The sequence below is a fragment of the Trichechus manatus genome, unplaced genomic scaffold, assembly GCF_000243295.1.
Source record: "Trichechus manatus latirostris isolate Lorelei unplaced genomic scaffold, TriManLat1.0 scaffold00096, whole genome shotgun sequence".
Classification (NCBI taxonomy): Eukaryota; Metazoa; Chordata; class Mammalia; order Sirenia; family Trichechidae; genus Trichechus; species Trichechus manatus.
This window is the reverse complement of record NW_004444032.1, coordinates 7,967,309-7,993,957: the sequence shown is the minus strand read 5'-3', so window position 1 is coordinate 7,993,957 and position 26,649 is coordinate 7,967,309. Positions and strand designations below refer to the sequence as shown.

The 26,649-nt window shown below is 37.5% G+C and overlaps 2 protein-coding genes across 5 annotated transcripts in view; one reads left to right on the top strand and one right to left on the bottom strand.

Moving 5' to 3' along the window:
* Positions 1-12,232, bottom strand: part of COG5 (component of oligomeric golgi complex 5) — a 304,101-nt gene extending 291,869 nt beyond the window's left edge. Inside the window, exons 1-3 of one of the 2 annotated variants that reach the window (XM_012557354.2) lie at positions 11,983-12,232; positions 5,620-5,759; positions 1,686-1,743 (exon numbers count right to left, since the gene is read on the bottom strand). In XM_012557354.2, coding sequence (XP_012412808.1) covers positions 1,686-1,743; positions 5,620-5,759; positions 11,983-12,076 — 292 coding nt within the window. In that variant the 5' untranslated portion in view covers positions 12,077-12,232. The remainder of the gene's footprint in view (positions 1-1,685; positions 1,744-5,619; positions 5,760-11,982) is intronic. The other variant, XM_012557355.2, reaches the window with a different exon arrangement.
* Positions 12,233-12,234: 2 nt separating this feature from the next.
* Positions 12,235-26,619, top strand: DUS4L (dihydrouridine synthase 4 like). Of its 3 annotated transcripts, none has more exons than XM_023737048.1 (7): positions 12,235-12,372; positions 17,219-17,355; positions 18,249-18,370; positions 20,648-20,765; positions 21,838-21,960; positions 22,924-23,150; positions 24,172-26,617. In XM_023737048.1, exons 2-7 carry the CDS (start codon positions 17,240-17,242, stop codon positions 24,417-24,419), a joined length of 954 nt encoding a protein of 317 aa, XP_023592816.1. In that variant the 5' UTR covers positions 12,235-12,372; positions 17,219-17,239; the 3' UTR covers positions 24,420-26,617. The 3 variants fall into 3 exon arrangements, with proteins under 3 accessions (XP_023592816.1, XP_004382655.1, XP_023592817.1); XM_004382598.2 differs by lacking the exon at positions 12,235-12,372 and adding an exon at positions 12,705-12,794 and having other exon boundaries at positions 24,172-26,616; XM_023737049.1 differs by lacking the exons at positions 12,235-12,372; positions 21,838-21,960 and adding an exon at positions 12,708-12,794 and having other exon boundaries at positions 24,172-26,619.
* The last annotated feature ends 30 nt before the right edge of the window (positions 26,620-26,649 follow it).

The following is a 26,649-nucleotide window of genomic DNA, read 5'->3' as shown; positions in this document are numbered from 1 at the left end:
TACTACGCAAAGATAAAGAATATTGATGAATCTGGGAAGCATCTTACAACATGGATGAATGTGGAGGGCATTATGCTAAGTGAAATAAGTCGATCACAAAAGGACAAATATTGTCTGAGATCACTACTATGAAAACTCATGAAAAGGTTTACGCACAAAAAGAAACAATCTTTGATGGTTACAAGGGAAGGGAGGGGTGGGGGTGGAAAAACACTAAATAGACAATAGATAAGTGGTAACTTTGGTCAAGGGTAAGACAGTACACAATACTGGGGAAGCCAGCACAGCTTGTTCAGGGTAAGGTTATGGAACCTCCAAGTACAAATCCAAATTCCCTGAGGGATCGAATTGCTGGGATAAGGGATGTGGGGACCATGGTCTCTGGAAACATCTAGCTTAACTGGCATAACATAGTTTATAAAGAAAATGTTCTACATTCTATTTTGGTGAGTAGCGTCTGAGATCTTAATAGCCTGTGAACGGCCATCTAAGATACTCCACTGGTCTGACCCCTTTGGGAGCAAGGGAAAATGAGGAAAACGAAAGACACAAGGGAAAAGATTAGTCCAAAGGACTAATGGATCACAACTACCACAGCCTCCACCAGACTGAGTCCAGTACAACTAGATGGTGCCTGGCTACCACCACTGACTGCTCTGACAGGGATCACAAAAGAGCTGGAGAAAAATGTAGAAGAAAATTCCAACTCAAAAAAAGACCAGACTTACTGGCCTGACAGAGACTGGAGAAACCCTAAGAGTATGGGCCCCGGACACCCTTTCAGCTCAGTAATAAAGTCACTATGGAGATTCACCTTTTAGCCAAAGATTAGACAGGCCCATAGGACAAAACGAGACTAAAGAGGCACACCAGCCCAGGAGCAAGGACTAGAAGGCAAGAGGGGACAGGAAAGCTGGTAATAGGGAACCCAAGGTCGAGAAGGGAGAGTACTGACATGTCGTGGGTTTGTTAACCAGCGTCATAAAACAATATATGCACTGTTTAATGAGAAAGCTAGTTTGTTCTGTAAACCTTTATCTGAAGTACAATAATAAAAATAGAGAAAAATAAAACAAAATAACATAAATAAAAAGATTCATAAAAATAAAAATCCAATGTACTGTTATTCTACTTTCATTGAAATAAGTTGCAAAGAAAGGCTCAAAAAAAGGTGAAAATAAGGAAAGAACTCAAGCCTATTTCCACAACAGTGATGTCTGTTGTTGTTTTAATTAACAAACACTTATAGTAGCACTAAATAAGTGCTAGGTACTGTTCTAAGAGTTTTACTAACTCATTTACTCCTCAGAATAACACAATGTTAGTACATACTAATACCCTTGTTTTACAGATGGAAGAACTGAGGCACAGAAAGTTTAAGTAACTTGCCCAAAGTCACATAATTAGTAAGTAGCAGAGCAAGGATCTGTACCTAGGTAGTTTAGCTCAGGGGTCAGCAAAGTACGATCCACCATCTGTTTTATTGAAGTTTTACTGGAATATAGTCACACACATTCATTTACGTATTGTCTGGCTGCTTTCCCTCTACAATAGCAGAGTTGAGTAGTTGCAACAAAGACTATGGTCTCAAAGTCTCAAGTATTTACTATCTGACCCTTAATAGAAAAAGTTTGCCAACCCCTGGTCTAGCTCTAAATAATCTATAATAGTTAATGAAAATATACCTTCCAAAGACTCAATCCCAGTTGCTTGTGCCAGTAAATCTTCATGTCTTGCAACAACCTGAAAATCAAGATGAATAATCAACATTTCCTCTAATCAACATTAGGAATTTTTTCTCCATAACCACAATGTAGAACTGAAGGGCTCTCCCCTGTGTATCAGTGGGGGAAATACTAAACAAAAGGAAAAAAAATGCAGGTTTTGAAGTTGTATTTGAGATGTTATTACCAGGAACATACACACACATTTATAGTACATGATTCATTTAGCTAAAAATACAGAATCTAGTGAAAATGAGAGAGCAGGAGGAGGTATAGTCTTTTCATTAGTCCCTTGCTTTCCTGATGGGATGTGCAGGATGGTACAGGCAGAGTTGTATCAAAAATCAAAAAAAAACAGCTAATTCTTGCCACGCTATTATTCAGGCTTACTCATTATCCTAGAACTTACACTAACAATATATATCCTTTCCCTTAAAAGAATGTTTCCAAACATCAGCTTCTCTTAGTTCTTAATCCTAGGGGAGCATCATCAAGGCCACATCCTAATCTGAAAAGACAAAGCAGAGCCGGTGTCCACCTATCCCTGAACATCTCTCCGCTTCCAGTTTCCCAGTGTCACAGCAGGTCCTCTTCCCTGTAGAAGACTGCTATTTCTATGAAAAGTAGGACACTGTGAATGGCCAAAACAAAACATAAAACTAGCTAAGAGTTACATGCAAGAGATTCCCAAGAACACCACAAAACCATGCAAATCTTTAGAATAACCCAAGAATCATTATTTGTACCCTTTATTCCAACGGATAAGAAGTTTCCTGTCTAGTCTATAAACTGAAGTCCCTAATCAATAAGGGTTCATTCACTGGAACCCCTACATTCTCCACTTTCTCCTGTTTCAGATCTCACTGCCATTGTATCAAGTCTCTTTCTATCATACCAAAAAAACCAAACCCACTGCCGTCGAGTCGATTCCAACTCATAGGAGTCACTTTCTATCATAGACATCTAAAATTATGTCTTCCATGTCTTTTATCCTTAAGGTTTCCAGAAGATGTATTTTGCCCAGTCTATCGATATGGTCATCAATGTGTCAATCCTAACAAGACTAAATTTTCTTTAATTCTCTATTCTTTTTTTTCCCTTGTGGTAAATACTTTCAAAAGGTTTGAAACCTAAACTACTTTCATAGACTCTCTTGCCCCAATTAGATGAGTTTCCAAGAGATTCAGAAGGCAGAAGAGAGATGAAAGCTATCTTCCTATCACTGTTGCAATTAGTAAGCAAGGCCCTGAAACTGAGGATTTAGAGACAGTTGTGGTGGCCATACTTGTCTTTAAGTTTGTCATACTGTGGTGGCTTGCATGTTACTGTGATGCTGGAAGCTATAGCATCGGCATTTCAAATACCAGCAGGGTCACCCATGGTGGACAGGTTTCAGCAGAGCTTCCAGACTAAGACAGACATATTGGGATCATAAGATCAGTATGATGGCCATAGTATGATTACTCCAGTGTTTAGTCACCAGATATCTAGCAGCATAATTTTAACATTGCATGGGAGGAAACAGCAGGAGCTAGATTTCATCTATAGTAGTTTCTTCAACTCTTTAGCCCACCCAATGATTTCACAAGCATTTAATTCTCTGTATTAAATATCTTCCTGCTTTAAACATCTACAATGGTTTCTGCTTCCTGAACTGAGCCCTAATACATAATTGAATAAATCTTTTGCAATTTTAACCACCTTACTGATATTCTTAAATTATTTTTATTATATTTTAATTATGGATTTGGTTACTATTACCCCACTTTTGCTTCTGCAGAACACAAATGATAGCAGGTTTAGATTTCATATTAGGACTCAGAGACTTCCTCTGCCTCACACCCAAGGCTATTTACTATAAGTGTAGCCAATCCCCTCTAAAGATGTTCAATAAACATTAAGTTCTTCATCATTCATTTTAACTGAGGTAAAAATATATATAAGAAAACATTTGCCATTTCAACCATTTTGATGTTTACAATTTTGTGGCATTAATTACGTTCACTATGTTGTGCAAGCATCACCACTATCGGTTTCCAAATTTTTTCACTACCATTAACATAAACCTAGTGCCCTTCAGCAATAACTCTTCCCTTCTCCCTCCCAACCGTCCCTGGTAACCACTAATTAACTTTGGTCTCTATGCATTTGCCTATTCATATAAGTGGGATCATATGATGTTTGTCTTTTCATGTCTGACTTATTCACTTAGCATAATGTTTTGAAGGTTCATCCATGTCATAGTATGTATCAGAACTTCATTCCTCCTTATGGTTGAGTAATATTCCATTGTATATATATATTACCATCTTATTTATTGCTGCCTTAACAAAATGTATCACAGGTGGGTGCCTTTAAAGAACAGGAATTTCTCACAGTTTAGGAAGTTAGAAAGTCCAAATCAGGGTACTAGCTCTAAGGAAGAGTCCTTCCTTGTTGGTAGCCCTGGGAGCTCCTTGGCATTTTTTAGTATCCCTTGGCATTCCTTGGCATCTGTCTTCCCCTTGTGTGTGTCTGTGTGTCTATTCTGTTCTTCCGTAACTCAGAAGTGATTAGGTTTAGGACTCACCCTATTAATATAACAAAAGAAAAACCCTCTTTCCAAACAGAATCACATTCACAGGTACAGGGGCCAGGACTTCAACATATATTTTGGGAGGACACATTCAATCCATAACGACCACACTTTGTTTATCCATTCATCTATTGATGGACATTTGACTTGTTTCCACCATTTGGCTATTGTGAATCATGCTACAGTGAACACTAGCATCCAAGTATCTGTTTGCATTCCTGCTTTCAAGTCATTTGGGTATATTCCTAGGAGTGGAACTGCTGGGTCATATGGTAATTCTATGTTTAACTTCTTGAGGAATCACCAAACTGTTTTTCACAGTGGCTGCACCATTTTACAATTCCACCAACAATGGATGAAGGTGCTAATTTCGAAGTTACTCCATGCTAGGAATAAAGAAAATACCAAGCATAAAAGGTATGAAAGAACTTCAGGTGGCTCTTGCAAGAAGACAACTTGGAAATAAAAAAGATGATAACCCGAGAGCCCTAGGTGGAGTTAAGTACAGTCTACCCTGCTCCCAGACACACCTTGTACTGTTCTATTTAAAACAGGTACTACTTGCCTGTCATTATTTCTGTATGCATCTACCATTGGTCTGAGAGTCCATGTAGAGCTACGAAATGTGTTCTATTCATTTACAGATTTATTAAGTGCTTACTCAGACAAAAGGTAATACTAGGAAGTATACAATAAAATCACCCTATAAAAATCATAGAATCTTAGAAGACCAAGATCATCTACTCCAGTCACCTCTTCCCCTTATTCACTTCAATCCATTTGATAGATTAAAAAAAAAAACCCAAGACTCACAGACATTAAGTGACATTAAAGTTAGCTAACAGCACAACTGAGATTAGGGCTCATCTCGTAACTCCCCATACTGTGTTCTCTCCATCACAACATTTATTGACTCTTTCTAATTTCAGCAAATGCTACTTTTGCTCATAAGGTATGACCTGCCAAGGTGAACATCCCAATTTTTCTTATTCACACTACTCAACTCCCAAAATTTATTTTCTGTTATCTTTATCAAAGACATCCTATTTTCTGCCCATTATATTCACTGAGTATCAGTTAAGTTAGTAAAAGAGAAGTATGAATATGAGGTCTTGGAGATGTGAGTATATTAGTTTTTCAATTAACAAAAGTAGTTTACAGAAAATTTTTCAAAAATGCACTTTAAAAATATGCCACACTGGTAACGTGTGCACTTGTTCATGTAAACATGCATTTAGATTAAACCACAATAAGATTATAAAAATGCTAAACTATCATTTTAAGCTGAATTATCTGTATGATCCAGAAGATTAAAATTACCTGTAGGTGTAGTTCTTTATCCAACTGACTGATTCCTTGGGCAAGTTTTGCCAGTTGTTCAGCAATTACAGCTTGATGAATAGATTGGGAAGTATAAGCCTTAACGTCAAAGTCTTCATTTAAAAAGTCACTGTAACACTCTGGAGGGAGGAGGAAAAAACAAGGGAAAGTCCTTAATTACACAGTACCAAACCACAGATATTAAATGACAGAACAATTGTAACCACAGCTAACATATTTTGTTGTTGTTGCTGTTAGATGCCATCGAGTCAGAACGATTCATAGCAACCCTATGTACAACAGAACAAAACACTGCCCGGTCCTGCGCCATCCTCATAATCATTGCTATGCTTGAGCCCATTGTAGCAGCCACTTTGTCAATCCATCCTGTTGAGGGTCTTCCTCTCTTTCGCTGACCCTCTATTTTACCAAGCACGATGTCATTCTCCAGGGACTGGTCCCTCCTGATAATATGTCCAAAGTACGTGAAACGAAGTCTCACCATCCTCATTCTAAGAAGCATTCTGGCTGTACTTCTTCCGAGACTGATTTGTTCGTTCTTCTGGCAGTCCATGGTATATTCAACATTCTTCGCCAACACCATAATTCAAAGGCATCAATTCTTCTTCAGTCTTCCTCATTCACTTTCCAGCTTTTGCACACATGTGAGGCAATGGCAGTCTACCCATATGCTAAGAACTGTTGTAAATGCTTCCTGTAATAATGAGGAGGAAAAAGAGGAGGTAGTAGCAGAAAAGAAGTGGTAATATTCACTGAGAGTTTACTGTGTGCCAGGGAATGATCTAAGCGATTTACACATATTATCTCATTCAATCCTCACAATAACCCTGCAAGAACTATCATTTTCCCCATTTCACAGAGGAAACAGACAAAGCCAGGTCACACAACTTCTCCAAGGTCACAATCTAGGATCTGAACCCGGTGCAAAGCCCACACGCTGAATCTCTATGCTAGACTGCTAAACGCTAACTTTTTTCAGTGTACCAAAAGGAAGGAAAACATTGATTGAGGAATAGATAAAAAGGTAACCTTTACCCTAAGAAAACAAGGTCTTCGACAATGAGAAGATAACAGGAAAATTAGCTACATACAGTATCTATGGCCTCAGATATCTTTACATCAACATACAAATACTGTTAATTAATAAATTCAGAATTTTAATAGAAATAGGCAAATATAAACTTATAGATATTACTGAAATTTCAGATTCATGGGTGAAATGAGGCAATGGAAAAAGAAATTGTCTTCAAACTAGATCTTTAATAGACAAGAAAGAGAAGTGATACTAGACGGTACAAAGATATTTTTCTATATAGAAATCCACTAATCTGTGGATGAAAGAAAAATGGAGAGATTTAAAAGTTAAAAACAGATACCTCGAAGTGAGCTCAACGTAGATATATACCACAACCTTATAACCATGTTAGATATAGATAAGGCTGCCCTTACAGGGATTACAAAACTAACAAACAAAATAAAGTACTTATAAGAAAACGTCAGTGGTCTATATCCACTATAGTGTATCTTCCACGAAAGTAAGATCTTCGTTGTGTTTACTACTACATCTCCAGAGCCTGAAAAATACCTGACACATGGCAGGTGCTCGATATTTGTTGAATGATTTAATTAATCTATACATCAGCTTGCTGTCCCTGGTTGATGCAAAAGGTTTATGCTGGACTACTAAATTAAATGTTGGTGGTTCGAACCCACCCAGCAGTGCCATGAAAGAAAGAACTGGAAATCTGCTTCTGTAAAGATTACAGCCAAGAAAACCCCACACAGCAGTTCTACTCTGTAACACATGGAGTCGCCATGAGTCAGAATCGACTCGACAGCAGAGTTTGGTCTGGTTTCAGTATACATCAGCTAGAAGTACCATCCTGCTAAAAGCAAAGATTCAAACTCTTGACTGCTCTCAAAACGTAGTGTTTTCCAAGTGGTTCTCAGAATTAAGGATTCTACCAGGCAGACAAGTGGAGAAGGCCATTCCAAACTGAAGGAAGGTTTACAGGCAGCAAATGCCATGGCATATTTTGAGAAGTAAAAGAAATATTGACCTCAGTATGTCTAGATCATAGTGTGTGTATGTTGGGCAGAATGATAGATTGGACTCCAAAAGAAGGCAGGGGAGGGGGGCAGGGGCAGTTTGGAAGGAATCCTATAAGACATCCAAAAAGTTCAGAATATATCCCATTTAAGGTTTTAAAACCGAGAATGAGCACAGTTAGCTTTGTGTTTTAGAAGAGTAACTCTGGCAGCAGTGTGGAGGATGACTGAAAAGGGATTAGACACGCAGTGGTGTGTGGGAGCTGGCTCATACTGACTCTCCAGAGTCATCTGTTAAATTTTCAGGGATTTTGCGAGCTGGCTGATATCACATGTAGGTGTTAAAACTGACCATGGTACAGGTATTTACACCACAGAAATCAGCAAATACTACAAGATCAGGGCTTGTCCTATTTTCCCAGAAAGCTGGTTTACCAACACACCCCTGAAGCAGAGCCAGAGAGACCAGTAAGGTAGTATGTTAACAGTCCAAGTAAGATATGATGAAGGGGACCTAAGACAGTGGCACTAAGAATGTCACAAATATTCAATGGCATAATGCGTAGGACTCAGTGATAAGCTGCAAATGGGTGATTAGGTAGAGCAAGACGTCAAAGATGATTCCCAAGTTTCTTGATTAATTTGACTGACATAGGGAATTCAGATTTGCATCAAGCTATGTAATTTCTTGTTGTTGTTAGGTGCTGTCGAGTTGATTTCAACTGATAGTGACACATGGGACAGAATAGAACTGCCCCAGAGGGTTTTCTAAGCTGTAATCTTCAAGGGTACAGATCACCAGGTATTTCTCCTACAGAGCCACTGGGTAGGTTCGAACCACCAACCTTTCATCAGCAGCTGAGTGCTTAAACATTGTGCCACCAGGATAAACATGAATTGACCCTTGCCTCCAAGGAACTCACAATCTGTGTGGGGAAAATAAGTACATATCTAACTAGCTACATATAACTAGAGGAAGAAGAGTTAGTGGAGAGAGGTAAAAAAAAAAAAAAATGAATTCATTTCACTGCTTAGCTTGTAGCACTTGTACTATTTGTTCATATATAGGTTTTCTTATGTATAACTAGTACTGCTTGTTCACTATCAGGTTAGAAATGTGCAGTAAACAGTTGAAAAATGTAAAATATATTATTAATTTAAAAAAATATAGCTAGCCAAAAGGTTGGCAGTTCGAACACAACTAGAAGCACCTCAGAAAACAGGCCTGGCTATCTGCTTCCAAAGGTCACAGCCTTGAAAACCCTATGGCGCAGTTCTACTCTGCACATATGGAATCACCATGAGAGAGAATCAACTTGACAGCAACTAACAACATAGCTCAGAAGGGAGGTAAGAACCACATACATGTATTTGTGTGTATAGATATTATTTCTGAAACCATGAAAAGAGACCAGACAATTTAGGAAGAAATTTTAGAATGCAAAAAGGGGGTGCAGGTGGGGGAGATAGGACTCAGAAGCCAGGAAAACACCACAAATTTAGAAGAAGACAGCAGAAATGAAGGCAATAAGGGACTAAGGAGTGCTCAGAGAGAAATGAAGAGAAACAGGAGAATGACAAAAGGAAAAGAAGGAACAGTTTCAAGAAAGTTAAGCGGTCAGTAGCGTCAAAGACTCTATAAGGGTAAAATACAATGAAGGTTGAATACTAGCCATTAGATTTGGCATTTGAGGGCTGATAGTCTTTAAAAGTCATATAATGCCTCTCTTTTATAGTTTCCTCATTCCCATAAGGAGGCCTCACAAATTTTCAAAACTATGTATTTGCCAATTAACCCTGCCAATCCTATCCTCTGCCATTGGCAAATCCCTGACATAGTGAACTCATTATTACTGATGGGAATGTTTAATTCCTCGGGAATGTTTAATTCCTCAGGAATGTTACGGGAATGTGAACCACCTACTTAGGGGCAAACTGAAGAAGACAAGCATCTAAAGGAAACTGGAGAAGCATCTAGAGAATTAGGAATAAAGGAAAGCATGGAACTCGTAAGCCACATGAGGGAAGTATTTCAAGAAAAGGAGTTAAACACTATTAGGAGTAGAAGTAAGATAAGGACCAAAATTGTCCGTTTGAGTTATCCACAAGGAAGTCAGTGCAGACATTGGCAAAAGTATTTCAAAGGCATAGAATGGGGCAGGGCGGGGAGTCCCTGAGGAGACAAGAGAGAATCCAGAGCATATGAGGAGGGACTGGCCTCAGGAAGGAGAAAAGATTCTATTTCAATGGTAATTGAAAATATGGGGAGGCCGGGGGCAGGGGGCGGGGGGAGTGGTTGCAAGTTTATGTTATAAGTTTGATGGCAAGAAACATAAATTCACATCTGATGGATTCTATTTTTTTTAGGTAAGATTAAAGTCATTTGTTGAGATTGAAGGGAAAGGTAGTAGAATCAGTTTTGAATAGAAAAGATTTAAATAATGGGAAAGAGAACTAAATAGAAGGCACAAGTGAGGATTATTTACCCTTCAAAAACTGATTACAATTTTTGCAATGCATCCTACTGTTATATGTACACGTTTGGTATGTGTTGTTCCTGCCCCTTGTTCACCTGGAGAAGTCCCATTTACACTTCAAAACCACCTCCACCTAGAAAATCTTTCCTAACACTCCCTAAGCATCCCCTAAACCAAAAAACCAAACCAGTTACGTATAGTTGATTCCAACTCACGGCAAGCGTGTTTCATAGTAGAAACGCACACACTACAGGGTTTTCAATGATTGGGATCTTTCAGAAGCAGAACACTAGGCCTTTCCTGAGGCGCATCTAGGTGGATTCGAACCACGAATCTTTTGGTGAGTAGTCAAGCACTTAACTGTTTGAGCCACCCAGGGACTCTGACCATTGCCCATCCTCCAGCCCCTAGCAAGTCTACTGCTACCCTTGTTGTTAGTTGCCCATCCAGTAGATTCTGACTTGTGGCAACCCCAGAGTAGATTGCTCCACAGTTTTCCAGGCTGTGACCTTTACAACACTGTATTTCAGTGCTTACTTTTATAGCTCTACAAGACTGTTTGCCCCACTAGATGGTGAGCTACTTAAGGGCAGGAACTGCACATGTATCAGCTCAGAAGAACGTGGTTAAGTTGAATTTAAGTTGAGATATAAAGACGCATCAAACAGGGACTTTAACCTAGAGAACTTCACACAATCTAGTTCAGAAAAATTACTGTTAAATTTTGACAAAGTATATAAATTACCACAAGGGGGAAAGTTATTAAGAGCAATGATGAAATATACAACACCCAGAGAAAACAAATAATAATTTAGAACTTTATTCATTTAGAACCCACTTTGGTCTATAAATGTGTGCATACGCTTCTTACTGTGATGTTCAATTCAAAAACATTCACTCTACACCTACTGTATGCAAGATTTGGTTATTAACATTGTACAATATGTAAAGGGGTTTTACAGTACAGTAGAAGAGTTAGGCAAGTATACGAATGATTTTAATACAAGACAGAATGTGACAGTGGTTAGGGAAATTTAAAAAAATAAGATAGGTGAGAAGGGAGTTTATTTTTATCCTTAGAAATCTGAACTTTATTCTTAGGGATGAGAGGCTTGAGACATGTTAACTGGATTAATACAATTTAATGTGATTTTCAAGTGTACTATATTTAACGTATTTTCTTATTTCGGGCAACTTCTGTCCAAAACTACCAATAAATCTGACTGCTATATTCGATACAAATGGTTAATCCCAATCTGAACGAATGCTGTGAACCCTCCAATGTCTAGTTGTGGATAACTGCCTCGTAAAAAAAAAAAAAAAAAAACAAGTCTAAAAGGGGGGCCACCTGTATAGTCTAAGTAACGGAGCGGTGTCTCCAACTGAAAAACGAGACCTTCTTTCATAAAGTGTCTATCATCTGTTCTTGGTCTTACACAGTTCATGGGATCGACCGCTTCACCCTCTGGTCAAGAACTGCGGAAACAGCCAGTGGCTGCCAACGTGGGCCATCAGGTGCGGGGTGTCAGGACTTCAGGGAAGCCCTGGACACGTGGAGGAGCGGGGGCAGTTGAAATGAGCGGCAAGCAGAAACCTGGCGTCCCCGAAACATCCAGAAGGAAGGGAGCAGTGAGTCTCTAGGGAAATAGGTCGGCGAGGCTCGAACCCGGACGCCAGAGGGCCAGGCAGAGGGGAGTGGTCACGTCGAGACCGGAAAACTTTCTGCAAAGCAACGGGTTGAGGCCATCACCCTGACCCAAGTGCGGAGCAGGAGAGCACCCCAGGCCCACGATCCGGCCGGACCCTGACTTCTTACCGTCCTGCAGAATCTCCCGGACTGTCGCTGCAGCCGCTCCAGAGCCCAGAGCCCCAAGGCCAGCAACGGCGACGCCGCCGTCGCCACCTTCCATGTTGGCAGGTGCGGGGTTGATGGCGTCAGCAGGGACCCGGCCCAGATGGTGACGCAAAATCCTGGCGCCGTCCGCTCCGCCCCTGGCAGGCCTGGCGACTCAACTCGGCGACCGTGGTTGGACAGAGCCTAGCTGGAACCCGCGTGGGTCCAGGAGGGGGCGGGTGCCGAGGGCGCCCGGTTGGAACTTTCTTCCGCCTCTTGCTGCCGCTTTGAGCCGTACGGCTAGGGTTGGCATCGTTCCCCTCGCCGAGGAGAAGGTGGACGCTGAACGTGGCCGCAGCGCTTTTCTCGAAAGCAAGTATTAAACCTAGGCAAACAGGGACCTCATGGCAGAAGACAGGAGAGAAGGGCGAAGGTTTTAGGGAGCTTCGCTCGTATCCACTCAGAACAGACGGGAGGTAGTTGCTACTCACTTTCACCTGTCACACGCTTTGGTACGCAATCCTGGAGTACAGGCGGGCGGGAAAAGTTTGGAAGGAAAGTTGGAGAGGATGAATAGTGAAGAGAATAGAGAAAGCTTAGTTGATGAAGATGGTATTCACTATCTCTGCGATTCCTCCCGTGAGATCTTAACCTTATGTTTTTTTTTTTTTTTTTTTTTTTTTACCTCTTCCTCTCCGTTTCAGCCATGTGCTGAGTGACGCCACATTTTTTCTTAGTAGCAGATTGATGGATTGCCGGTATCTCAACTAACGCTATTGAAGCTGTAAAATCAAGTTAGTTCCTATTATATCTTCTTGGCTGATACATCTGCATTATTGACCAGTATACTAGATTTCTCCCAATATAAATACTGATAAAGTAACAGATCCACTACACTTATGCAGAAGGTCTTAAGCATTTCCACATAAAAATAAAGAAACTATAACTTTCGTTTCTATACAGTAGGTGTGTAAACAAGGAACTAGTTTTTTCCAATTCCAGAGTTACCTGGTTCTCTTGATACTGCTGTTAGTATCTCTACAAGGTATAATAGTCCTTACTCTGTGCCAAACGCTGTGCTAAGTACTTTATAAATCTAAACGCATTTAATACTCATAACAACCCAGATAGGTGAGTGAGTCTCATGCTACGCTGCACTATTCTTTCTCTTGATGTTGTCTGAGAGGTTTTTCCATAATATAATTTGATATCAGTAATGATGTGAATAGTACTGATATGAATGGAGGTCACACAAATTGCCAAGGGTCATGTTCTCAGATTCACCTTAGGTTTTCATTACCCATAATACACAAAATGAGTTTGTTTTTAATAATTCTTGAATGTTAATGAAGAGTAGTATTGTCAAATTATGGGTTGTTTTTCTTTTCTTGACTTTTTCATTGGATGACTAGAAGAGTTGCATAATATTCATTCGTTCCATGAAGAGTTTTGAGTCACTACTATACATGCTGGCATGAGTTTACAGACTAAGATGCAATCCTTCCTGAAGGAGCTAATAGCAAAGTAGCTAGTCATTTAAACAAACAATTGTACCAGGTGCTATAGGGTGAATGGATTTACTCATTCCAGTGATTCCAAGGTTGGCTGCACATTAAAATCACCTGGGGAGCTTTAGAAACCATTGATGCCTCTGTCTTAAACACACACAGATTTGGATTTAATTGGTCTGGAGTATAGCTTGGGCATCCTGATTCTTAAAAGCTCCCCAGATCATTCTAATGTACAACTAAAGTTAAAAGCTACTGGTTTATTCATTCAGCAAATAATTTATTGAGAGAGGCCTTCTTTGTGCTATGTTCTAAGACTATAAAAATGAATAAAAATGAAATTGTTCTTGCTAAAGTCACAAATGACCTAATTGCCATTGGACACTTTCAGTCTTTACCGTACATAACTTTTCTGTGATGTTTAAGATGCTTATCCTCTCCCTACTTTGTAATATTCCCCTCTCTTGGTTTTTGAATATCGCTTTTCAGGTTTATTCCTCCCAGCTCCAGAGTTCCTCTTTCTCAGTCTCCTTTGTATTCTCCTTTTCCTCTATGACTTAAATGTTGGTCTTTCCAGGGATTTCTTGGAAGATATGGCATCCCTAAGTGCCTTGTCAATGTTTTTAGCCTCAATTTTTTACCTAAAGGCTAAAGACTCTCAATTTATATCTCCAGCTTTCTCCTAAGTCCCATAGCTATATAACCACTTATGAGGCATCACCACCTGGATATCTCATGAGCATCTCAAGTTTACTGTGCCCAAATGTGAATGTATGTCTCCCTGCCAAAACCTATTCCTTCTCCTGAATCTCTCTAATTGATTGGCAGTGCTCTCAAGCCAAAAGTGTACAAGTCATTCTAGAATTCTCTATCACTACATAACATATGTTGTTACCAAGTGATTTCCACCTCCTAAATATCTTACCAGTTAATTTTGATTTCTAAGTAGCTCCTAAATGTGTTCCCTTCTCTCTAGCCTCACTCCCAGTGTCCAAGGTCAAATACTTATTATCCATAGCTTGGTCTTCTACTGGCCTCCTTACTGATATTTTGCCACCAGCCCTAACCCATTCAGTCACATCTTTCTAAATCAGAAATCTAATTGGATAATTTCCCTAACAGTAATACATCATAGAAAGGAAGGGGTAAAGTTACAACTAGTGTACAAGAAGAGACATAAAACATGTAAAAAGAGATGCGGTATGCCCATGAAAGTAGGTCATATGCACATGTTAGCATATTGCATGCGTATGTAAATATCACCCATGGAGGAAGAAAAGTGGTTAAGATCTAAGGCCCTGTAGTATAAAACCTAAAAAATCTTAAAATGATATATAAGACCTATTCCTACCTAGTTCTCCTCCCTTCCTCTCTAGTCTAGTAACAACTCAAAAAACACTGAACTGCTTATAGTTCACTGAAATACAAAGCAATCTCATGCCTCTATAGCTTTATATGTGTTCTCTGTAGTTGGACACCCCCCTGTCCCACGTAGTGTCAGTTCAAGCTTACCTTCCTCCTTTGTTGAGGACTTCTGCCACAGTGCATCTCTCTCTCCCTCTTTATTTTTATGCACACACACCCACATACATACATATATTCATTAGAGCTATTATAGGAAGCCTTAGTGGTGCAATGGTTAAAGCACTTGGCTGCTAACTGAAAGGTCAGCAGTTTGAACCAACCAGTGGCTCTATGGGAGAAAAGACCTGGTGGTGTGCTCCCATAAAGATTATAGCCTAGAAAACCCTATGGGGCAGTTCTACTCTGTCGTATAGGGTCACTATGAGTTGGAATCAACTTGATAGCGAACTACAAGGGCTATTGCAGCTACTACATTGTTTTGTGTAACTATGTCTAACTCCCTAATTTTTGAGGGTGCATGAAATGCATTTTCATTTGTATTCCTTACATGTAGCAGGAACTCAGTATTTGTTGAATGAATAAAACATGTCCATACCCTCAGAAACTCCAGGGGAGACAGACATGTGTTGTTATTATTACTATTTTAAAAAATAATTACAAATGCAGATGATACCATAACAGAGGCATGTTCAGGGTGTTGTAGGTAAATAAGAGGAAGATCAATCTGGGATTCAGGGAAGGCTGTTGGAGTCATCAAGGTGTGGGATTATAAGTACAGAGACTGTGGGGCAATTAAGATGTGTTCAATAATTAGCTAAAGGTACTACATGGATGAAGCACTTGTGGGAGATGGAGAAGTCTAGGGCAGGCCCCAGTTTTCTGACTTGAGTAAATGTGAGCAGATGGTGATAGCATAACCAGGATATGAAATGCAAGAGAGAAGGAATGGATTTGACTCATGAAGAAGAAACTACTTTTCTAGTACTTATACTTTATTTATGTAGGTGGCTTACATCCTTCTAATCATGAATTTTCATTAAAAAAAAAAAAGCAGCTAGCAACTTTAAATTTTTATTAAGTCAGACTGATGTGATCAGTAAAACTCCAGTAGTTTGTCTTAATCTAGCTGTACGTTCTACCTAAGGAAATTGAAATTCATAAGGTATATTTATACTATATCAATAATTTCTGTATTAGCCACAAAAAAAAAAATTTTTTTTTAATTTCATTTTAAGCATTTAGACCTTCCTAAAGTTGGTCTGTATCTGTTTCTAAGTTAGTAAGGCCAAAAATTGGAATATAGAACACAGCCATCACTATAAAATGATAATATTTTTAGGATAGCAACTATAAACCCTTATGTTGTTAGGTGCCATCAAGTCAGTTCCGATTCATAGCCACCGTATGTACAACAGAACGAAACACTGCCTGGTCCTACGCCATCCTCACAATCGTTATGCTTGAGCCCATTGTTGCAGCCACTGTGTCAGTCCATATCTTGGAGGGTCTTCCATTTTTTCGCTAACCTTCTACTTTACCAAGCATGATATCCTTCTCCAGGGACTAGTCCCTCCTATAACATGTCCAAAGTATGACTACCTAAGTTCATCACTTGTACCTTTTTGGGTATAACAAGTGAATTACTATACAATTATATGATCGTAATTGAAATTTTCACTAGTTAATACCACATTCAGGTTTTAAAAAATAATAGAGGGTTTTTTTTGTTTGTTTTTGCTTTCTGGTTTACAGATACAAAGAATAGGATTTGAGAATAATAATAAGCATAACAGGATATCTTTTAGAACACTAACTACTTAAAGGTGTTCTACTAATGCCATTTAACTTTCCTGGATGACACAAGATATTTGCAAGTGCCGGGCCTACACAGTATTATAAGTGAAATGATTCAAAGCAAATTTCTTGGTGTAACAATGCTAAACAAAGTAACATGGAAAAATTGAAAAGTAACATGAAGAAATCATAACATGGTCTACTAGGAAAAAATGTTGTAGTTTTCCACATCTTGAGCATTCATTTATTTGAACAGAAAATGTTATTGCAAGAAGTATAAAAGTTGAAACTGTGTTCAACATGAACAGTGTCATTTGTACAGAATACAAATGTCATGGTTTCACACTGTGCTAAAAACTGTCAGTAACTTATAAATAGAGGCAGAATTATGTAGCATCCTATTTCATACTGCAAAAAAGAAGCTAAAAAAAATTCCTGAGCCCATGAGCCTGATGAAAAATATATATTCTTGGCAATCAAAATTGTTAGAATAATGTAAATTCATCTAGTGAAAGTACATTTTCTCTGTACAAACTGATTATCTTTTTCAGATCTAAAACAAATCTATATTCATGAAGAGTGACTGCATAAAAACCATAGTATGCCAAGAAAGAAAAAAAGATCCAATTGAAATGTTTTGCTCTGGACGGCTGGTAAAAGTCTGTGCCCCAATGGTTCGATATTCAAAGTAAGTACTGTAATAATGAGCTGAGACGTGATTTCCTTTTCTGCTTTGACTTTTTAAAAAGTACTGTTTAAGACCACCCCACCACATGGGTTCTTCAAATGCCCTGCTTTGAAATCATGATGTAGGCTTGAGTCCTGCTGCCACCATTTGCCTGGTATGTGTATGACTATGAGTAGGACAGTTAACCTCTCCAAGCTTCACTTTTCACATCTATAAAAATGGTGGTGGTTATAACTCTCACCTACAAGGATATAGTGGATATTAAATGGATATAACATGCATGTACATGTTTTTGTGTGCATCTAAGTCTTCATTTCTCTGGGATAAATGCCTAGGAATATAATTGCTGGGTCACATGTACTTGCAAGTTTAGTTTTATAAGCAAGTTTAGCTTAATAAGAAACTAGCAAACTTTTTCAAAGTGGCTGTACCATATTATACAAATAATGTATTAGTGGTCCAGTTTGTCCTCATCCTTACCAAGTAGCGTCATTGCTTTTTATATTAGCCATTCTGATAGGTGTGTCATTTTCTTATGTTTGTTTTTGTATACTATCCAGGAGCCCTGGTGGCACAGTGGTTAAGAGTTATGACTGCTAACCAAAAGGTTGGCAGTTCGGATCCACCAGCTGCTCATTAGAAACCTTATGAGGCAATTCTACCCTGTCCTGTAGGGTCGCTATGAGTTGGAATTGACTTGACACCAACAGGTTTTAACGGGTTTATGCAGAGTTTTAGTTATACTTAGTAGGAGGAGTAAGTATGTCTATTCCATTCTCCTATAGGCAAAACTCTCCCCTGATAAGTATTAAATAATTAACTAAATTAAATTTGGAAGTACACATGAGTATGGTGTTTTCCAAATGCCTAATTGAAATTTTATATGCTCACAGGTTGGCTTTTAGAACACTAGTAAGAAAATACAATTGTGATCTGTGTTATACACCAATGATAGTTGCTGCTGATTTTGTCAGATCTCTAAAAGCCAGGGACAGTGAATTTACCACAAACCAAGGTATGTGAAACCCAGTTTGCTGACTTTGTAAAACTTTTTAAAAACGAAAAGAAAAATCTCAACTCTTATTTAATCAAAGACAACACAATTCAGAGGTTTTATTTCAAAATCTTTAGTGTACAGTACTGACTCCAGATACAAAGTCATCTGTTTTACTTTCCAAAATAGAAGTAAATTATGCAATCAATGTTTTTACTGAGCACCTTATGAATGTAGCAATAATAGAGCAAAGTGTAAGATCAGCCTCTGCTAAGCCTCCCATCCTTTCACCTGGACTATTAGAACAGATTACAGTCTATAGTGACCTTTCTAAAATGAAAATTTGACCATATCTCTTCCATGCTTAAAATTCTTCTTGGACTTCTCATTGCCTAAAGCAATGGTTCTCAAAGTGTGATTCCCAGACCAGCAGCATTACAATCATCTGGAAATATGTTAGAAATGGAAATTTTGGGGCTCCACCCCAGACCTACTGAATCAGAAACTCTGGGGTGCAGTTCAATAATCTGTGTTTCAGCAAGCTCCTCAGGTGATTCTGAGCTTGCTAAAGGTTACGAACCACTGACCTAAAGAATAAAATTTCAGTTTCTGAGGATAATAGCCAAAGTCCTTCATCATCTAGCCTCTGAATACATTTTCTGCAGACTTATCTTCCCTCAGCTCCTCCCCACAGCCCACTCACTTTATTCTTCAAAAATACTAAATTATCTTAAGTCCTGAATATGCCCTGTTCTCTCACCTCTCTATCTAGAATGCCCTGCCCATTCATGCCTATATCCCAGATACTGATCTCTCTGGCAAACTATAGCTCATGCTTCTTAATCCAGTGTCCAAAGTTTATGGCCAAGAAACATTTCCTCATCACCTTCCATTCACATTCTCCCCCTTAAGCATTAGCTCTGCATTGTTTACTTAATCGTACTGCGCTATAACTTCCTCTATATATGCCTGTCTCTCCCACTAGGCTATGGGCTCCTTGATAAGGTATTTCTTATTAGTTTGTATCCTCAGCATCTAGCACAGTGTTGAAAATATATTAGACTAATAAATAGTTGTTGAGATATTATAACTCTCCTGAGTTACAAAGGAGAAAGCACCCTATATCCTTATGAAGGAAAAAGCAAATTCTTCTATCCTATCAAAATCCGGTAAATTAGTGGATTGCCATAGGCATCCTGAATCAGTGCATCCAGAATGATGCCCCAAAATCTGCATTTTAGCAAACATCTGGTGAGTGTCATACAGAAAAGTAAGAAATACTTTAAGAAACATTAAAATTTATCTACTCAACGTTTATAACATCTGACCCAAAGATGAGAAAAGGCTGTTCTTTAAAACCTAGGAAAGCTCTGATACATTTGGCTGTACTAAAACTTAAAGCTTTTATGTATAACAAAAGACCACATATATGTATACTCAAAGACAAGCAAAAAACTGGGAAAAAATATTCATAACAGATATGATAGAAATAACAGGACTAATTATTTTATAACAGAAACTTACAAATAATGAAAAAATGCACAAAGACTATGAAGAGAGAGCCCACAAATAAAAATACATATTGGATATACATTATGGGATAGGTTGTAAGGAAACAAGAGCTTTCATCCATATTGTTGTGTAACCTCTTGGAAGATAATTCTTTAATTATCAAAATGCTAAATGCTTTTAGGAATTTACCCTATGAATATACTCACAAAAGCATGTATGTAATAGTACCTGCATTGTGGCATTGTTTGCAAGGGCCACAAATGAAAAACAATCTAGAGGTAGAATACTATGTATACTATAATACTATACTATACAATTTCATACATTGTATACGTACAGTAGAACATTAGCCACTAAAAAGAATAAAATTGGTCTGAGTACATCTCCCAGATACGTCACGAAAAATATCAGTGGGCACAGCAGTGTATGTAGAACGTTCATATTTGTTTAAATTATGTATAAAATAAAATTGTTCTGGAAGGATACAATAAACTAACTCTCACCTTTGAGAAAATGGTTTGTCAACAGTATGGGAAAACTTTTACTTTTCATTTTATCACATTTTGCACTGTTTAACTTTTTACTAAATATAAATTGCTTTTAATTTAAAATGTTTAGAATTATTTCAGTGCCATCTTACTTGAACAGGTGCTTCTTAGGCTAAAAGTAGTTACTGTTATTTTGTTATTTTATCCTGTACAGATGTTAGAGTTTTTTTATCATTTTGTATGTGTGTGTAAATTTTTTTTCCTGTGACTTTTAATGATGAGCTATTCATTTTATCAGGTGATTGCCCACTGATTGTTCAGTTTGCTGCTAATGATGCAAGACTTTTATCTGATGCTGCTCGTATAGTCTATCCTTATGCGAATGGAATAGACATTAACTGTGGTTGCCCTCAGAGGTAAAGCTCAAGAAGTTGAAGAATTTTCAAAAAGATTAGAAAAAAATCTATGTGAACATGGTAAACTATCTTTCTAGTTTTCCAAAACTTAAAAAAGTAGGAAAAAGAGAGTTAAAGCACCAGGGCTCCAAATTAGAAGCAGGAAAACATTATTTAGGAACATAACTGAAAAGGTCTTTTCTGATGGCTGAGCCAGGGTACAGACTCTTGAAGTGTTTTGTCTTACCTCACCACTATAATTTTTATGTGTGAATTTGCCTTGAACTTCATCTATTCTTCTGAGAATCTAATGTTTACAGCAATCCCTAAAATTTATTTTTACTGCCATTTCAGATAATCCTCCTCTAAAAACTATGGTTCTTTGATTTGGAAGATCACCACGTTTTCTCCTAATTAATTTTCCTTATAAAAATACTTTCTTATGATAACCTTTTCTTTCTATTCCAGTTATTTGGTTAGATTTAAGTAACTGGATGTTGACAGAATGTGCTTAATTTGACAATAATACCCCCAGCTTACTGGCACTGTACTAGGTTATCTGTCAGTAATTTAAAATGTTTCTAAAGAATAAAATCAAGATTTTAAGCACAGTACAATCCAAATAAGATTAGACATAGTTGTATAGTCATTAGGAGAGTTAATAAGCTGTAAGCAAAAAATGTCTTTCTACTATTGAAACTAATAAAACCTCTTGTTATGTATAATAAACATCAAATTTGGGATTAAGAAAATCTGAAGTAATTGCAATTAATTACAAATACTTAAATCTATTTTGGTTGGATGAATTTTAATTTTCTCACTTTCCAGTGAAAACCACTTCCCTAAGTATGTTTTGATCTGGGAACATATTTTCCTAATCTCAGATCCACTTCAAAATGTTGGATCTATCAGTTTCAAAAATCTGCTTCCATTCCAGATCACTAGGTAGAGATATAGGTAGATGCACTTAGTATATTTCAATGCTTCCATTTAGATTTTTATCTTCTCTTCCAGCTATTTATAAATCCTGTTGTGTGTGTGTGTGTGTGTGTGTGTGTGTGTGTGTGTGTGTATGTGTTTTCTCTTTATAAAGGTGGGCAATGGCAGAAGGTTATGGGGCTTGCTTAATAAATAAGCCAGAGCTTATTCAAGATATGGTGAAACAAGTAAGAAATGAAGTGGAAAACCCCAGATTTTCAATATCTATTAAAATAAGGTAAAGACAATATTTTAATCTATTGACAAGATAGTTAATTACTTAGGGAAATAAGAAAATACTCCTTTTGTTCAAGTGGTAGGAGCTAAATAAATTGGTAACTGGTGTATGGAAACGTTGAAGCAAGACATTTAGTAAATGAAAATATAGCAGAATTTTTATTTATAATCTAAAACAATTTCCTCTTCTTATTTTTAACAAATATTAAAACATACCTTTATTATTAAAAACTTTACCTAAAAGAAACCCTCAGTTTTTCCATGTACTATTTAATTAATACTAAGAAACATTCCTGGTACCAAGAGTAGAATATAGTAAAGACAAAGGCACTAAAATTGCCCAATGAAAATAAAATATTCCAGGAATCAGTTTTTTGGTGACAGGTTAAAAACATTTCAGGATAAAGTATTCTGTACTCGCTTTTGGGGATTGGGACATGCATAGCAAATATCAGAATAAAAAATACCAAATCCTTTGCTGTCGAATTCTGACCTATAACAACCCTATAGTACAAAGTAGAACTGCCCCATAGGGTTTCCAAGGCTGTAAATATTTACAGAAGCAGACTGCCACATCTTTCTCTGGCGGAACAGCTGGTGCGTTTCAACCACCAACCTTTCAGTTAGCAGCCAAACACTTAACCACTGTGCCACCAGAGCTCCTTAAATATCAGGATAGCATCTAATTCATCTGTGACAGTACTTTGGTATACCCAAAAGCATAGAGCAGTAGGTACAGTGAAACTGATTTGTCATCCTGTTGTTGCCAATAGTGAAACAGCTAAATTTGAGGTCTTAAGTGGGAACCGATCCTTGAACAAAACCTGATAGTGGCATGAATTGATAATATGATATAGCAAAGCTAACTAAATAATGTATTAGATGAAATATTTTATTTAGTTTATTAATTGCAGCCTTAAGATTTGTGTGCTATGAACAAATAGATATAATTTTGAAACTATAGGATTCATGATGACCTTACGAGAACTGTAGATCTTTGTCGAAAGGCCGAAGCAACTGGAGTTTCTTGGATTACAGTCCATGGAAGAACTGTTGAAGAAAGACATCAGCCAGTCCACTATGATGCCATTAAAATAATTAAAGAAAATATGTCTATACCTGTCATTGCTAATGGAGACATCAGAACCTTAAAAGAAGCAGAAAATGTGTGGCAAATTACTGGGACAAATGGTAAGAAATGAGTACTTAGAGCTTTTGTCTTTTAATTAGCCAAAAAAAAAAAAAAGAAAAAAAAAACAACCGGGGGTGGGAGAGTAATGTTAATGTGATTTTCATTCTTTTTCTTTAACATTAAGTCGTATTTTCTGATTGTACTGACTTAAACTAAGCAACTTATTAGATGGCATTAACTCTTCTACTTGGGAACAATAACTAAAAAAATAGATGACGTTGAGTAGATTCCAATTCATGGTGACCCCATGTATGTCAGAGTAGAACTGCGCTCCATAGGGTTTTCAATGGCTGATATTTTGGAAGTAGATTGCCAGGCTTCTGAAGGGACTCAAACTGCCAACCTTTTGGTTAGCAGCCAATCAGGGTAACCATTTGCACCACCCAGAGACTTCTTAGAAACAATAAAATTGTTTAATAGGGTAAATTAATTCAGTTAGTTTCTTGCCACCATGATATCCAGTGACCAATTAAGAATCTTCCAGATAGCCTATTAGGAAAATAGAGCACCTAGAATAGAAATGAGAGTTAATGAATGCAAGTTATCATCAGAGCCAAAGGAACCCCAGACCTACTGTGTAAGTTTCATTATCCTCTTAAATTATTAGCATGTCAAGCCTTAGTTAGGGTAGCTATCAATAGATGGGGAACACAGATAAACTTAACTTTAAGCAAGTCCAATTTACCCTTAAAAAAACTAAGGACTAATTGTTTAATGTAGAAGTCTTTAAAAAAGAATTCCTATAAGTACATTTAAACTTTCTTGGTTTACAAAAAGTACAAAAAATTGTTTTGTAATTGAAAATTCTATGGAGGAGTTCTACTCTGCACACAAAATCAACTGAAGGCTACTAACAAAAACATCATGATTGAGTTAAACAGACTAATGTAATAAGGGTATTGTGAAACCTTATAATAATGTCATATTTTTTTTATATATTCTCAGTTTGTTTCATAGAGTTTGACCACATAACCAGAGGTTCTGCATGTATGGACAAACATAGTGTGCTTTAATTTTTAGGTGTGATGGTTGCAAGAGGACTCTTAGCAAACCCGGCCATGTTTGATGGATATGAGGAAACCCCACTGAGATGCATCTGGGACTGGGTTGACATTGCTCTTGAACTCGGAACTCCTTATATGTGTTTCCATCAGCATTTAATGTACATGATGGAAAAGATAACTTCAAGGCAGGAAAAAAGAATATTTAATGCTTTGTCAAGCACATCAGCAGTATTAGATTACCTTACAAACCATTATGGCATTTGACCCCTTCTTAAATTATTTTAATAGATACTTCATTTTATACTCACAACGAAACCACATAATCTTGGTTTTTATTTTAAATCAATGGCTCTCAAACTTTAGTATAAAAACAGTCCCTGGAGAACATTTTTAAAAATCAGTCCTAGACTCCATTTGCACCACCCAGAGACTCCAGAGACTGTACACCTCAGGTAGATCTGGTGTGGACCCAGGAATTTGTAAGTTTAAAGAAGACTCCAGTTCAAACATCCTGGTCATCCTGGGTCCAAACATTGACAAACACTGCTCTGAATCCTATTATGGATAGAAAAAAAAGGGGGAAATTTTCATAAATCATGTTTCTAACCTCTTGAATAAAACCTTTTAACATTGAGAAAATATGACTCATGGTATCTATAAATTAACAAGAAGTATATTTTTAATGAAAAGTACAGAAAAGTGGTATAACAAATGCCAACATCCATGTAAAATGGAAAGGAACAGAAATTCTGTATAGGATTGCGATCAAGGCTTAGATTAAAAATTCAAATTGGAAAATCGAACTGGTACTTCCTAACTGAATTGCAAACCTCAAGATGTTTGTTTTAAATTATAATGTTAACAGAATTTAATTAGACAAGGTGCTTTCTATGATTTAAAACTAAGATTCCATGAAACTCTTAAAATGACATTAAATTTTTATATCTCAAGCTTTCCATTTTATTAAAAGAGTGAGAGCTTGATAAATATAACCATATCTGAAATGCTAAAGTTAATTGCAGTCCCCACATTTTAAGTAAGAAAGTTTGGTAGATAATCCGGAGATGATTATATACTTGAAATAATATTTCCTGGAGAATAGTAACCAGGTTTTACTTGTAATATAAAAACTTAATTTTAAAACCCTGCTTTTAGTGATGTTATTTTTGTGCCTCCCAGCAATTGATAATAATTGTAACTTTAAAGTTCCACGATTTGGAAATGTTACTAATAGAATTTTGTTATTAGTCAATGTGCCATTATAAGAATTAAGAATCCCCAGTTGAAATAAAACAATTCCATAATTAATATATTGTTTTATATTACCAACATGAAAACTGTTATGAGACAATTACCTAAAACTGCTTAATTCGAGAGTTGGAATATTAAATGAATCAATCTTAACATAAGCGCCGTGCTGCCCTAGTTTTTCTTAAGCACATTCACAGGGCTTTCACTTTTCAGTTGATGCATTTTTAAAAATAAACTGGATTTTTCATTTAATATGAATAATATATAAACAAGAAGCTATGGACAAAGCTTAGTCGTTTTTATGTTTGTAAATTATCGCTAGAGTTAATTATACTAGTGAGCATAGCAGCATCATTAGAGTAAGGTGCACAGTGTTTTGAAGGAACCAGTGTGGAAGGGCAACGAGTTCTAACGTGTTTGATTTTTTTTGAAAATTTTGTATGATTATATTCAAAGTCCTCTTTTTTCTTATGTATGTAATCAAATATATTTGTGATAAAATGAAAAAAAGCATCCCTTTAAATGTTTTTATATTCTCCAATTCTTTGTATTTCAACATGTAATGTTCCCAAAATTGTCTCCAGGAGGTTAGTACATTTATCTGCATTCTTGTTATGTTGTCAATATTGAAAAAAATGTTTTAATACTTTGAGTGTATTCACAGAATTTGAAGACCTGGAAGATACCAGTAACTCAAATAATATGCCGTACCCCACGCTGTTTTCCTTACTGGTCTCCAAAACATCATCTTGAAGTCCACTAGCGTCCTCCCAACTCATGGGCAAGAACAGAAACAAGAGTTGTGAGACTACAGATTCTCCTACATTCTCAGAAAAACAAAATACTGCAGAACCACCCAAACCCAGCCTGTCTCTATGTCGTCTTTCATGACGGTTTCTACTGTAGAGATACAAAAATGACATATGTAATAGGAAAGGAATGGATTTGCACCATCCCATCTAACCCTCCAGCCCCTGCGCCTTTCCTCCTCCCCGTGAAGCTCACTCAGAAAACGTCAGTTAAACCCACCCAAACAGCACTGTTAGAAATTTAACGCCTGCTCTCCTAAAGAAGTTGCGCTAGAGAGCACCACGGATCGAATGTAAAAGTCTGAGTCACGCTCCGACTCCACTACCAATTAGAAAAGAATTACTGCCAATAAACGAGGCCGCGCCGCCTGCGCCCGCAGTCGAGACCGCACCGCCCCCCCCCGGCTGAGACCAGGGACGTGAACCCGCGGGGT